The sequence below is a fragment of the Colletotrichum chrysophilum genome (genome assembly GCF_026319265.1).
Source record: "Colletotrichum chrysophilum strain AFK26 chromosome Unknown scaffold_3, whole genome shotgun sequence".
Lineage (NCBI taxonomy): Eukaryota > Fungi > Ascomycota > Sordariomycetes > Glomerellales > Glomerellaceae > Colletotrichum > Colletotrichum chrysophilum.
In genome coordinates, this window is record NW_026517290.1 from 481,129 (window position 1) to 495,724 (window position 14,596).

Sequence of the window (14,596 nt, forward strand, 5' to 3'; positions counted from 1 at the left end):
ACCCCGAGTGAAATGCCCCGAGTGAATGCCAACATTGACCGAGATCCAGTCAGCCCAATCGGTGGCCGTGGGCTCATCACCGTGCCTCTCATGAGCCTGCAACGTCGAGGTCTATGCGATGGCAGTGAAACATGGGCCAACCCATGCAGACGCCATCGCCGGTGGACAGACTATTGTCTTGTCTGATTCCTGTTCTTGTTGGTGTTGGAGCAGATGAGCCGCCTGGGCTGACTCGTCCGCGAGAGTCATCACCAAGGTTCCTGCCAGGCCTGAATTCCAAGATCGACTGATAATTAGGCTGCTAAAAACGAGGCTGCTCTTCGGCTGTCATGCAAGGAGACCGATCTTCACTTACCGACATGGCAGCAGGAGGGCGTGCTCCGGGTTTGCGGCAAGGGCACAGGGGAGCAGAGCACGGGAAGCAGGCCGAACGGGCTCTTCTCCTGTCCTCTGCGGCGCAGCCTCCTCACCGTTTGTTTCCCGCAAGGCGGGGCATCCCCCGGGGCTGGTTGTCGAGTGGGAGAGGGTTGACTGCCCCGGGAATGCCTGTCACCGTTTCGTACAGTCTTACACGGCATGCTGCGCAGAGCGTAAGGTAGGCGTGGCGATGTGTAACGCACCGCCGCGTGGGAAGGAAGATCTGATCCCAAATTGGCTCACGCGAGGCGCATCTGCCGCCTGGAAGGGTGTCTGCTGCATTCGCTTTTGTTATAAGCGATTGGTCGCGTACCGCCGTCGTGAGATTTTTCTCTTCGGCCTCGCCTGCGGGCATACACGAAGCCAGACGGATAGCCATGGCGTAATATACGGCAGGAGGATGGAAAAGGGCAAACGTACGTCTTCTCTGGCGCCAACGCTAACGCGACGACGAGGTGCTGGAGGGTGGCATAAAATGCCAGTCGTGGGCTTGGCCAATCGCCTGGGCCTTGCGGATGGCTGAGGTGGTACTACGTAGCTAAGCCGGTCTGGTCAGAGATGGGAAATAACGGGAAATGTGATGGGCTTCGAATTTCCCATGTGCCATGTCATAATCGACGGAGTCGGACATGAAGCCCGACTGAACCCCTCTTGGCTGAGCACATCTCCTGCTTCGCTCGTGTTACACCTAGAAGCAGGACGTGAGATTCAGCAGCGATGTTCTCGATCTGGATATGTCGAGGCATGGCGGATTGCAGATTCTGTCGATGGCGCATCATGGACCTGATTCTGGCCGCGAGATCAGAATGTGAAGATGGACAACCGAAAAAGAAACGACGGCCAGGAGACTGACACACACGTGTGGACATGATCCGGATAAGGAGCACAATACTGGGGCGGGCGGGAATCGCTGAAGGTTGCCCATCGAGGCAAGTTTCGCTGATATCGGCACCCCAGGCGGAGTCGACACCCGGCGATGTGATGTCGGGTGAGGGAAGGGGAAAGCTGGCTAGCGTGTCAGTGAACAGGGTCCTGGGAGAAGGGAAACCCAAGTTCCTCACGCTTTTTTTCTCAGTGGGCTGAGCTGGGCCGCGTTGGGGGCGTCTGGAGAGAGAATCTTGGAAGAAAGAGAAAGCAGAAAATAGGACGGCCATTTTGGTATGATTCTGCCTTAGCGATATGGGGACGTTTACCGGGTTCGTTTTAGCGACGAGACACCATGCACTAGATCGAAGGGGAGGTGCGGTGCGGATGGACGTGAAATGCGGTGCCCTGACTGTTCTCAGAGGAAAGAACGCTATTGACATGAAAAAGGCGGGGCGCCAATGGGAGCACCGTTCGGGCGCCCCAATCAGCGCGCGCGGAGCTCCCTCCTTGTCGAGTTGCGTTGGACCAGAGGAGGGGCGATGGGCATGGTGAACGGCGGCCGTGGTTGAGATCGTGCCTTCCAGCCACACCCACACAGCGACAACCCCCCTTGCTTGCCATACCATTCAGCTTACACACCCACTCTGGCAACCGTCATGTCACAACTCTTTTTCCACGAGCCCAACGTACCTTTTCAGGCACACAGAATGGACCTGTTGATTTGCAGATCTGTCTCCCGGAAGGCCTTCATCTCGAGCCGCGGGGGGCCTGGCTGACGACCTCTGGCCAGAGGTAGAGAGACACCGGATCATATACCGGGTATCTGCCTCACTTGTCTCTTTCTCAAGACCGAAACAATGACGGGGCGAGTGCCATGGCTTGGGGCCCATACGTGATGATGCGTGCTAGTTTATTCCCGCCCGTTCATGTCGCAGCCGCGTTAGTTTCTTTCTGCGCCGCGGCCGCTGGGATATGGATTGTTCAAAGATGCCAAAGTCAGATCATTCCATCCAGCTGACGACATGGAATTCTGTCCCTGCCCGGGATGGGAGATGCCGGTCTGCTGGTCTTGGATGGGGGTTTCCTGCACTGCCGCCGGGTGGGCGTCTCGAGGGGGAAGTTTGAAGCACCTTTCTCGAGGAACGGGGTGAGGTTGCGGTCGATGGCCGACGGGTACAACACCGGTGCGTATCGAGCTCTTTCTCCTCTGCCTGTCTTTTCCGTCTTGATGTTCCATGAGGAGAGTGGTGCTGACGTTTCTTGTATAAAAGGCTCGTGGCTTGCCCCTGAGATGGGAAAGTTTTGTCGATATCCAAGCAGCTCTCACTTACACAAGACACACTACTCATACATCGTTATAAATCATGGCTGTCAAGACGAGAGAGCGCATCATCGTTGTCGGTGCCGGCGTCTTTGGCGCCTCCACGGCCCTCGCTTTCCAGTACAGCAACACGTACAAGGACTACGACATTGTCGTTGTTGACCGTGATCCCCACGCGGACCCTGCCTCGGCGTCCCACGACCTCTCCAAGATTGTCAGGAGTGACTACGCCATCCCGGTTCACATCGAGATGGCGCGGGCTGCCATGGACATGTGGCTCGAGGACCCCTTTTTCAAAGAGTTCTTCCACCGTGTGGGCATGTACCGGTGCCAGCCGGACGACTTCAACCAGCAGAGCCTCCAGGCGTACAAGCAGCTCGGATATCCCACCAAGTCTCGGTGGATGACGGTCGACGAGGTGCGCAAGCAGACGCCCGTCTTTGCCAACGCCGACTTTGGGACCTCGGACAAGGTGATGTACAACCCTGACTTTGGCTACGTCGATGCCGCGCTTGCCTTGGAGGCGACCCGTCGGGAAGCCTTCAGCCACCCGAGAGTCGATCTCGTCGTGGGGGACGTGCAGAACCTCACCTTTGATGAGTCCGGCCACTGCGCGGGCGTCAACGTCTTGCTGCAGGACGGCACCACTCAGGAGCTCAGGGGCAAGGTGGTGCTGTGCACCGGCGCGCGAACTGCCACCTTGCTCGAGAAGAGCGCCCCCGAGAGGAAGGAGCTCCACGCTGGCGAGAGACTCAAAGCCACCGGCGCCATCAGCTTCACCGTACGCATCGACGGCGAGCTCAAGGAGCGTTTCGACGCCGGCCCCGTCCCCGTCTGGAAGAACCGAGTGAATGAAGTGATGGGTAAGTACGTTCATCATAAGAGAGGGCCGTGGCTGACTTATCAGGCGAGCTGGTGTCGTACAAGTACGGCTTGCTCAAGTTCAACCGCGACGGATGCTGGACGCTTGAGAAGGACAGGGAAATCCTCGTCCCAACCGACGCGAACCTGACCCGGTGGGTCGACGACATTGACCAGAACGACATCAAGAAGCTCTGTCGTGAGACCCTGGTTGGTCTGTGTGGCAAGGAGCTCGAGAGCTGCGAGATTGAAGAGTACCGTTTCTGCTGGTAAGTCGTGTCTGAGACAGTCGTGAACGTCTGCTGATGCCGCCCAGGGACTCGTACACCCCCAACCACGACTTCTTCATCGGTGAGCACCCCCGCTGCGACAACCTCTACCTCGCCACGGGCGGCTCGTTCCACGGCTGGAAGTTCCTGCCCGTCATCGGCAAAAAGGTGGTTGCCATGCTGGAGGGCAAGCTCTCGGAGCAGGAAAAGCAGATGTGGGCGTGGGACCGCACGAACCCCGACGCCGCCAACACCACATACCACGTCAACGGCGCGCTGGAGGAGATGCAGTAGGCGCGGCAGGCGTGACGCAGTAGGCGGGGAGGGAAGGCGGTCATTTGAGCAATACGGGTGCATGGCTGGCGTTACTAGACGGACACCTACTGGGCTGGTCATCATCATTTTGCGGGTACGGAGCACATTTGGGATCATGTCGCACATTTGGATTATGCCGAATACACATCTTACACGGTTGAACGACGCTCGCCGGTAACAGAGTGGTGTCTTTTGTGTGCCTCTCAGTGATGCTATACCAACCAGTACCCAATGCGCCGAAACGTGCGCAAACAGTGTATGTGACGAATTCCCAAGCGCCTTTTGCCAACCCGACATGGGTATATGTGGCCGGTCATGGACTCGGCTTTCTGCTGTTCTTCCTATGTCGCCTCCCCGTCCTTACCCCCCTACGACGAGCCATTGACGTCCAGCTTGCCCTGCGTCTTCTCCAGGTACGTCACCAGATCCGCAATCGTGCACACCTTGAGCCCGAACCGTCTCGCAAAGTCGATGCACTGCTCGCCCCTCATCATGCCCGGATTCTCGTGCACGGCCTGGCCCTCGACGACGGTGCCGTCGTCGACCAGCTCGCAGATGGCGGCGGCCTCCTTCTTGCCGGCCAGCCGACAAAAGTCGACGGCGGCCTCGGTGTGGCCCCTCCGCTCGCGCACGCCGCCCTCGCGCGCGCGCAGCGGCAGCACGTGGCCGGGGCGGCGCAGGTCGGCGGGCTTCGCTGCGGGGTCGGCGAGGACCCTGCATGTGAGGGCGCGGTCGTGGGCGGAGATGCCGGTGGTGACGGCCTCGTCGGCGGCGTCGACGGAGACGGCGTAGGCGGTGCCGCGGGGGTCCTCGTTCGAGGTGACCATCTGCGGCAGGTCGAGGCGGTCGAGGATGGCGGGGCTGAGGGGCGCGCAGACGTAGCCCGACGAGTGGCGGATCATGAAGCCCATCTGGGCGCTGGTGAGGCACTCGGCGGCGATGATGAGGTCGGCTTCGTTCTCGCGCGAGGGGTCGTCGAGCACGACGAGGAACTCGCCGTTGCCTGGGGATTTGGGTCAGCGGGGCAGTCACTCAGAAGGCGGGATGCGCGGGACGGCTTACGGAAGGCCTCAATGGCATCCGGGATGGAGTCAAACTTGGACTCGTCTATTGTCGAGGAGGGCATCGCGGCGTTTGGGTCTGTGGTTGGCGGTAGAAGGGTGAGGTTGGCGGCGTGGAGGAGGGGGACGTTGGAGGGGTAGTTGAAAGCGGCTCCGAGGGAAATTTAGTGGTGTTTTGCGGTTGCGGGCACACGGTTCGGGCAGGGGTCCTCGTTTTCTTCACTGCGCTAGGGATTCCGTCATGCGAGAGAGGGGCGACAACCGGCAGCGGGCAGATAGGTAATCTTGCAGGTGTAATTGACGGTAACCGCCGGCGGGTAAGGCACTTTTACAACGTGTTCTCACGATGCGCCGGTCGTTGCACTTAATAATCTATCGGCCGATGCTGAGCAGAGAGGACCCCAAGAAGCCCACCCGTCGCCAATCGGTTGACTCATGATGTGCCTGTCATCCATGGTTCCCATGTGCCTGGACCAGGGCGCCGACCACGCCGAGGATTCTCGGCCTGCGCGGGTTGTTTCTTGTTTGCTCGGTCGGCGGTCGGGCTTCTAGCTTCCAGGGCCCCTGTGGCGCCTTCTTTCAGATGCGAACGGCACCAAACCGATAGCGGGCTCGGTGAATTACGTAAGGATTGCGAACCGTCCGAGGGCCCGCCGATTACACAGGTGATGGCCTGGCTGACAAACCTTGGTGGAAGCACCCGCGCGGCCCCGTTTGATTGTTCATGAGGTGTTCCTGGGGCCGGGAGTGCACATCTAGGATAAGGGTCCGCCGCCGACTTTGCGGTGGAAATCCCGTGCCTGCAGAACGTCTGCCATCTAATGCAGTTGACAGGGGTGCACTGACGGTCGGCAACAGCGCCGACGGGAAGCTACAATTTCCAGCGGATCTCCTGCTTTGTCATCACCTGCCATTGATTCATTTCTGCACACACCACCGCAACACCAGCAATGGCATCGTCACGCCCAGCAGCCGCCCTGCTGCGCTCGTTGCGGGCGAGGCTTCTCGTCGCAGCCTCCCGCGCGGCTACGACGTCACCTCTCCTCCGCGCCGGGCTGCAACCCCGCCGGTTCAACTCGACCTTCTCCTCCGTCTCTCCCGACGAGGTCGAGCACTTCAACGCCCTCGCCGCCGACTGGTGGGACCCCCACGGCTCCTCGCGGCTGCTGCACCTGATGAACCCGCTCCGACACACCTTCATCCGCGACTGCCTCAACAGCCAGTACGACGCGCCGTCGACGCCGACCCGGTTCCTCGACGTCGGATGCGGCGGCGGCATCTTCGCCGAGAGCGCCGCCCGGCTGCCCGACACCACCGCCGTGACGGCCATCGACCCGACGCCCGGCGTGCTCGCCATCGCCAAGGCGCACGCGAGGAGGGACCCCGCGCTGAGGGGCAGGCTGGAGTACAAGTCCGCCACGATCGAGACGCTGCCCGTGCCGGCGCAGCTGTACGACGTCGTGTCTGTGTTCGAGGTCGTCGAGCATGTGTCGTCGCCGGAGGAGTTTTTGGACCGCTGCGCGCCGTTTGTGAAGCCCGGCGGGTGGCTCGTCGGCAGCACCATCGCGCGGACGTGGATGAGCTGGTTCACGACGAACCTCATCGCTGAAGATATATTGGGCATCGTGCCCAAGGGCACCCACGATTGGCGCAAATACATCAACGACCACGAGCTCAAGGGCATGTTCATGGGCAAGGGCTGGGAGATGCCGCGTGTCCTGGGCGTCGTCTACGTGCCCGGTCTGGGCTGGAAGGAGGTCAAGGGCAGCGAGAAGGTCGGCAACTACTTTTTCGGCGTCAGGAGGGTGGCGTGAGATGACTGTATGATACTGTACACTACTGGTGATACCCTAGAGGAATACGGGACTGGATTGCCATCTGGTTGAGTGGGCGTTCGTTATGAAATGATGGGATCGAGTCGGACGCAAGTGAGTTGACTGAATTCAGACATCGTCAGCTGGAGGCTCCAGGGAGGCTTCGTTGTCCAATCAAACGCCCTATAAATCAGATTAGCTCCCGCTTATCTGCCGTGAAGAAGAGTTTCCTTTCTCCTAGGACACAGCAGCAAGAAGAATCTCCCCACGTCCTTAGTTTCATGGGCAAAGAGAAATGCGGCTAGCAGGCCAGAGACGTCTTTCTCCGCGGGCGTAGCCAGGGCCGCCCGCTGCGGGCCGCAATCCTTCGTCTGTGATTGGTCAGTAGCAACCTTATCATCCGATGGCAGCTCACCTTATCACCTCGAGCGACCTAGAATGCGATACAACAACGAACCTGTAATGCACCCGTGCCACCCTCCACCAGAACGCACTCACATGTCCCTGCACGCCATGCGCAGACATGGCCGTGTGGCACGGAAACTCTGGTTTCGACCGTGGAAATGCATCGTTCAGACCGCCGCCGCCCAATCAGGTGCGGCCGTTCCTGGGACGTCATGGACCAACTCCCGGAGATGCTGATCCCAGCGGATCGTGCCAACTGACTTCATTGTGAGGCGACAAGACGATGCGCTGTTTATAATACTGTCCTGTAGTGTGGTCTCTTTCGATCTGTTCCATTTTGCTCCGTTTGCTCTTCGTACTCCCAACTCTGTTCGTGTCTCAGTAGCGTTTGGCATCTCACGATGGCGGAACGAAAGAGGCTCGTAGTCGTCGGCCTGGGCATGGTCGGCATGGCCTTCATGTGAGTCTGCGCGTGGTGTTGGAGGCCTTGGCTGACGTTTCACAGAGAAAAGATGCTGAAGCTGGATGCGCGGACAAATGAGTATAGCATCACAATCATCGGGGAGGAGCCCTACCTGGCTTACAACCGCGTGGGGTTGACGAGCTTCTTTGACCACCGCAAGATTGAGAACCTCTACCTCAACCCGGAAGAATGGGTATGTGGTTGTTGCTGCGTTCGTGGCTCGCGCTGACGTTTGTAGTATCGCGGCGCTCCCCAAGGTTCCCTGGGATACCACATCAACACCAAAGTGACGGATATTGACTCCCAAGCAAAGACGATACTTTGCTCCAACGGTGAAGTCGTCCCTTATGACGTCCTGGTCCTGGCCACCGGCTCAGACGCCGTTCTCCCAAAACACACCCCCGGCCATGACGCAACGGGTGTTTTCGTCTACCGCACAATCGACGACCTCAACAAGCTCATCGCCTTTTCCGGCACAAGAAAAGGCACCGACGGAGCAGTCGTCGGCGGTGGTCTGCTCGGTCTGGAGGCTGCCAAGGCCATGGTCGATCTTGAATGCTTCAACCAAGTCAAGATCATTGAGAGGAACCGCTGGGTTCTGAGTCGCCAGATTGACGAGGATGCCGGTGCCATGGTGGTGGACCAAGTGCGGAATCTCGGCCTCGACATCATGCTCAGCAAACGCGTTGGAGAGATTGAGACCACCGAGGACAACCACGTCAAGGGCGTGCGCTTCGAGGATGGCGAACGCCTCGACTGTTCGGCCATTTGCTTCGCTATTGGTGTACGGCCACGAGATGATCTCGCACGCAAGGCGGGCATCAAGTGTGCCGATCGCGGCGGCGGCATCATTGTCAACGACGACATGAGCACCAACGTTCCCGACATCTACGCCATCGGCGAATGCGCCAGCTGGAAGGGCATGGCGTTCGGCTTGATTGGCCCCGGCGTCGAGATGGCCGACGTCCTCTCCTTCAACCTCACACAAGCCAAGCTGCACCAGCCGCGGATATTCAAGAGGCCAGACCTCAGCACAAAACTCAAGCTGCTCGGTGTCGACGTGGCGAGCTTTGGCGACTACTTTGCCGACACACAAGGGCCGAAGTCCCTGCCCCCAAAAGCGGCAAGAAAGGCGAAAAAGGACGAGCAGAGCACTATCGAGACGTTAACCAACGGCCTGCCACCGGCCCCGGTCAAGGCGTTGACATACCGTGACCCATTCCAGAATGTGTACAAAAAGTACATCTTCACGGAAGACGGCAAATACCTGCTCGGCGGTATCATGATTGGCGACACCAAAGACTACATCAAGCTGGTGCCGTTAGTCAAGAACATGAAGGAGCTCGACATGCCGCCCAGCCAGCTGATACTAGGCGCCAAGAAGGAGGGCGAAGACGACGGGGACGACCTAACAGACGACACCCAGATCTGCTCGTGCCACAACGTGACGAAAGGAGACGTCGTCAACTCGGTAAAAGACGGCACCTGCAAGACCCTCGGCGACGTCAAGACCTGCACAAAAGCCGGCACGGGCTGCGGTGGCTGCATGCCGCTGGTCACCACCATCTTCAACAAGACGATGCTGTCCATGGGCAACGAGGTCAAGAACCACCTCTGTGCCCACTTCAACTACTCCCGCGCCGACCTCTACAACATCATCCTCGTCAAGAAGCTCAAGACGTTTGAAGATGTCATGAGAGAGGCCGGCAACGACCCTGCGTCCATGGGCTGCGAAGTCTGCAAGCCCACCTGCGGCAGCATCTTCTCCTCGCTGTGGAACCGCCACGTCATGGACACACCGATGCACGGCCTGCAAGAGACCAACGACCGCTTCCTCGGCAACATCCAGCGCAACGGCACGTACAGCGTCGTCCCGCGTGTGTCTGCCGGCGAGATCACCCCCGACAAGCTTATCGTCATCGGCCAGGTGGCCAGCAAGTACAACCTGTACACCAAGATCACCGGCGGGCAGCGCATCGACATGTTTGGCGCAAAGAAGCAGGACCTCTTGGATATCTGGAAGACGCTCGTCGAGGCCGGCATGGAGTCGGGCCACGCGTACGCCAAGTCGCTGAGGACCGTCAAGAGCTGTGTAGGGACGACCTGGTGCCGATACGGCATTGGTGACAGTGTTGGCATGGCCGTCCGGTTGGAGGAGCGGTACAAGAGCATCCGCGCGCCGCACAAGATCAAGGGCGGCGTCAGCGGCTGCGTCCGCGAGTGTGCCGAAGCCCAGAACAAGGACTTTGGTCTCATTGCCACCGAAAAGGGCTTCAACATCTTTGTCGCCGGCAACGGTGGCGCCAAGCCGAAGCACTCGGAGCTGCTCGCAAAAGACGTTCCTCCATCCGAGGTCATCCCCATCATCGACAGATACCTCATGTTTTATATCCGCACCGGCGACAAGCTCCAGCGGACCGCCCGCTGGTTGGAGAACCTCCCAGGCGGCATCAAGTACCTGCAGGAGGTCGTCCTCGAGGACAAGCTGGGCATCTGCGCCTCTCTCGAAGCTCAGATGCAGGAGCTCGTCGACAGCTTCTTCGACGAGTGGGCCGAGGCGATCAAGAATCCCCACATCGCCGCCAAGTTCAAGCAGTTCAACAACACCGAGGAGACGCTCGAGAACATGGAGGTCGAGCTCGACCGCGACCAGCCGCGTCCCGTGTACTGGGCCAAGGACTCGGCCAAGGAAGACTTCAAGGGCCTCATCAGCAGGTGGAGCAGCATGGCGTGGCAGCCGATGCTTCCAGCGAGCCACTTCTTTGGCGCCGACGAGACGCCCAACGGCATCTCCGCGACCGTCAAGCGGGGAGACACGCAGCTGGCCATCTGGCGAATCCGCGGCAGGTACTACGCCACACAGCAAATGTGCCCGCACAAGCGCGCCTTTGTGCTTTCGGACGGTCTCATTGGCGAGGACCTCGGGACCGACACGTGCAGCGACGCGAAGAAGCCCGACTCGGGATGCAGCACCAACGGCGATGCCAAGCGGTCCGCGCCGTGGGTGTCGTGTCCGTACCACAAACGTAACTTCGACCTGGCCAACGGCGACTGCAAGACGGACGCAGAGCTCAGCATCGCGACGTTCCCGGTGGAAGAGCGTCCGGAAGGCATGATATACTTGAAGCTGCCGCCCGTCGAGGAGCTTGACGCCGCGCTGGGGACCGCAAAATGGATGGTGAAGAAGGGCGAGGCGGGGAGCAGCCCGTTTGAGCAGCTGGATAAGAAGATTAACTTCAAGGGCCACCGTGGAAAGAAGCCTGGCGTGAGGCCACTGGGGACGTTGAAGATGCACAAGGCGGCGCAACTCGCTGTCGGTGGGGGGTGTGGGAGTGCGCCGGATTGGTGAGGGGTAGACATGGCATTGTTGAATATTGAGTGGTTGGGCGTACGCGGCAGGCGGCAAAAATAGAGCGTTTGACCTAAGATATGTCTGTTAGCGACGGAATGTTATGCGGGGTGTTACAGCTTCTCGATTCTTACCTGCCAGGAAAGAGCTAATTGAAACGCTGGTATTCGAAGATACGAAATCGATTGCTCTTGACGAGAGAAATCTTAGAACGACTAAGGCCTAGCTTGCCATGAAGACTATCATACAACGACTGCCTCGGAAGTGTCCTGCGAGCGGTAGATATGGGGTGCGAGAAGAGCAGTTGGTGTTACGAATGGTCAAACCCGTAAGTTGACGTGGTTCTCTGTGTTGAGGTCTGGTGTGGTTGATGTTAAGTTCGAGTGCTGCGCTCAGCGGGATGCGTCCGCTAGAAAGCAGAAAGCATTACACGCGATTGGCCGTTGGTATTGAATTATGGGTCCTTCGGACCAGGGGTTGAACCTTCTCCGACTGCATCTCATCGACTTGAGGCTATCATGCTTGAAACACGGTGTGTATTCAATTTTTGCTGATGAATCTAAGAATGAATATGGGACATGGCTTGGATCTTTTTCTCATCATCTGCGGCAGCTTTATTCGCGCGCAGCTTGTCGACTGGAATTCTAGTCATTCCAGACGAGGCACAGTGCAAGGATACTACATTCGCATGCCACTGTACAAGATTCAGGTTTCTTGTGAAGCAGGAAGGTGTCCTTTGCTACTTTGGTGTCTTACAAAGGAGTCTTTAGCCGTACAGTGTTTCCTATAACTTCAATCAACATACCTAATACCCTCATAAGAACGAGGGTAGTAGAGAAAACGACAGGGGGTGCAATAAAGACGACGACGCAGACGACAACAATAGAGACGACGACAATAGAGAAGACGACCATAGAGAAGACGTCAATAGAGATGCCGATAATAGAGGTGATGACGATAGACGATAACATCAGCGACGATCATAGCAGTACGAATAGTAGTATTGATAAAGACGACGATATATGGATTACATGCATGTGTGTGAACACTGTCCGGCCAGCAAAATCAAGCACACGCAAACCCCACATTGGCCCAAATGCACATGATTTTAAGCGACATCTATAGTCAACCGTTTGGCAACATGTCTAGAGGATGAGCGCCATCAACTACACTTATCACAATTAATGAATGGACCACTTTACATCGCCATGGAACAGGCACATGCAATTTCACACCAGAACCTTGTTTCTATTGACTACTGACTGCTGTTTATGACACCTGCTGCTGACCACCTAGTTCGAGAAGTCTCGAACAATTCCTGCCAATCTGCTAGTCTGAGAAGTCTCCCAGACACCCTACTCATCCAGTTGCCATCTCAACGGCGGCCGTGAGGGAAGCCGTGGGGTGGCCTAGTCCTCGAAGGCAGCGAGAAGGCCGACGCGACGGTCGAAGCCGCCAACTCAGGGGGCAGCCAAGACGTATGCACAACATTCGGCGTCTGCTGCTGCTCTTGCGTCTACTGCTTCTGTTGCGTCTGCTGCTTCTGCTGTGTCTGCTTCTCCTGCTTGCGACTCCAGTACCAGCTCGAAGCAGCCTTGGCGTTCTCTGCGACCTTGCCGTCGCCGTTGTACACACGCCACTGGTCGGAAATGACCGCGTCGACGTCGCTGGCCGAGAGTCGCATGTCATCCTTGTTCCTGAGGTTGAGAAGGCTCTCGCGTGGTCTGCCAGATCCGTCATGTAACTCGTCATGTCGCCAGGCATGACGTGATCCCGCAGGCAATGGAGTGCCAGCTCCGACAGCCTGCGGCGCTGGTCCTCAACGCGCGCGTCCTGAACAGGCTTGGGCGCGGGCGGCGCAGGCTGCACCGCACCGGCTGTCTTCATGTTCTGCAGAGGGCCCATCGCCACATTCTGCAGGGGACCCATCGCCCCCCCAGCTGCTCTCACGTTCTCCTGCAGGTAGTCGCGGAAGCGCTCGTCAAAGGGCTGGATGTCATTCACCTCCCATCTGATCACCTTGACGAAACCACTGTCGCGGAGAGCCCGGTACTCCGAATCCGTGACTGTAGTTGAGATAGTTAGCTATGGATCATTCAAATGAGACAGGAGCCTTACTGAATCTGCGATGCAGGCGAATTGTGGTCCACCAGTCGGTAAACGCACAAGAATACTGCTTCTCATTCCTTCTGGACAGCTCCCTGTAAGTGCCTTCCCGGATCGCGTCGAGCTTGAGCTTGACCTTCCTGACGGTCAACTTTGCCCACTTCGAGACGGCAATCTGAGAGACGGCGTCGGCGTATGTCTCTATCTCGTCGCCGTCCGCAGCCCATTCCCTAGTCTTGGGCCAGATGCTGTCGAGGGTCGCCTTGTACTTGCCCTGATCTATGGCCTCGTCGACAGTGGCTTCCAAGAACGTCTTGGACGAGCCCCAAGTCGGCGTCGGCTCAGCCGGCGTCTGCACATTCTCCTCATCTAACCCAGCGTCCTGGGCACCACCATCAGTTCCCACCGCGCCATCCGCGGTGGACTCAGAGTCGAGGGCCCCATCGGCTCCTTCACTCACCAGAGCTGCCTGAAACGCGGAAGTTCCATTCTCTGGACTCATCTTCTGCTTCTTGTTAGCAGCAACGGGGGTCCCCGTCATCTTTCTCTTTCCACTGATAGTCCGTTGACCGTCAGCCTCCATCGCCGTCTCCAAAAACCCACTGTGTCGATGTGCGCTGCTTGGGTCATGCCAAAAGTCATCATACCACACGTCAGGGAGCGCATCACGGCGCGGCCGGTCACCGCAGTCCCGGTCGTGGAAGTCATGCCGAGGAGCCGACACACTCTCTCTGCGGGGGGCTGCGCGATATCCCGTCGTCTGCTGCTGCTGCTGCGGCGGCGGCGGCGGGTCGCTCTGGGCACTAAAGCGGGTAAAGCACATGTTGTCGAGCCACCGCGGCTGCGCTGTCTGCGGAGGCGCGGACGGCCCACCCGTGAAACCACTGCTGAATGTGCGTATGCTCGGGTCATTGAAGCTGGCTCGAAGCAGGTTTGCCGCTCGGTTGTTCGCTTCGATATGGGCGGCAAGCTCGTCGCGGTCGACACGATGCCGGGAAACCATGTTCAGGTCGTACTGCTGCCTGCTATCAGTGTCCTGATACTGTCCGTTGGTGTTGGGAAAGTTGAAGAGGAAAAGATTTCGCAGCCGAGGGACTTTCTAACTAGACTAAAGAAAAGCAAGGCAGCAACAGGCATCAATCAATCGACGAGGTAGGTAAACAATGGGATTCACAGTTCTCCTCGGCCGGTGGGTCCCGCGGTGAAAGTCCTGACTCTCTCAAGGCAGGAGCCCTCCATGCTACCCCTACTTCCTCTCCTGAATTTTCACAGAGTCTCCAAATATTGCTGTTGCTATTATTCCTTTGATATCACCAGTTTGCGGCTTTCAGATGAAGTAAGCCGGCGC

At 58.3% G+C, this 14,596-nt stretch overlaps 5 protein-coding genes across 5 annotated transcripts; 3 read left to right on the forward strand and 2 right to left on the reverse strand.

The window, feature by feature from the left end:
* Positions 1-2,648: 2,648 nt before the first annotated feature.
* Positions 2,649-4,029, forward strand: COL26b_000797 (uncharacterized protein; the record flags this gene model as incomplete). Its single annotated transcript, XM_053173762.1, has 3 exons — positions 2,649-3,468; positions 3,513-3,735; positions 3,783-4,029. 3 exons carry the CDS (start codon positions 2,649-2,651, stop codon positions 4,027-4,029), a joined length of 1,290 nt encoding a protein of 429 aa, XP_053042319.1.
* A 389-nt stretch (positions 4,030-4,418) lies between these two features.
* RIB3 (3,4-dihydroxy 2-butanone 4-phosphate synthase) lies at positions 4,419-5,176 on the reverse strand (the record flags this gene model as incomplete). Its single annotated transcript, XM_053173763.1, has 2 exons — positions 4,419-5,053; positions 5,113-5,176. The coding sequence occupies 2 exons, from the start codon at positions 5,174-5,176 to the stop codon at positions 4,419-4,421; spliced, it is 699 nt and encodes a 232-aa protein (XP_053042320.1).
* An 885-nt stretch (positions 5,177-6,061) lies between these two features.
* On the forward strand, positions 6,062-6,925 carry COL26b_000799 (uncharacterized protein; the record flags this gene model as incomplete). Its single annotated transcript, XM_053173764.1, has 1 exon — positions 6,062-6,925. One exon carries the CDS (start codon positions 6,062-6,064, stop codon positions 6,923-6,925), a length of 864 nt encoding a protein of 287 aa, XP_053042321.1.
* Positions 6,926-7,731: 806 nt separating this feature from the next.
* Positions 7,732-11,142, forward strand: NIT6 (Nitrite reductase [NAD(P)H]; the record flags this gene model as incomplete). Its single annotated transcript, XM_053173765.1, has 3 exons — positions 7,732-7,790; positions 7,836-7,986; positions 8,032-11,142. The coding sequence occupies 3 exons, from the start codon at positions 7,732-7,734 to the stop codon at positions 11,140-11,142; spliced, it is 3,321 nt and encodes a 1,106-aa protein (XP_053042322.1).
* Positions 11,143-12,658: 1,516 nt separating this feature from the next.
* Positions 12,659-14,251, reverse strand: COL26b_000801 (uncharacterized protein; the record flags this gene model as incomplete). The annotated part of the gene is made up of 3 exons (XM_053173766.1): positions 12,659-12,866; positions 12,944-13,208; positions 13,309-14,251. The coding sequence occupies 3 exons, from the start codon at positions 14,249-14,251 to the stop codon at positions 12,659-12,661; spliced, it is 1,416 nt and encodes a 471-aa protein (XP_053042323.1).
* Between the last annotated feature and the right edge of the window lie 345 nt (positions 14,252-14,596).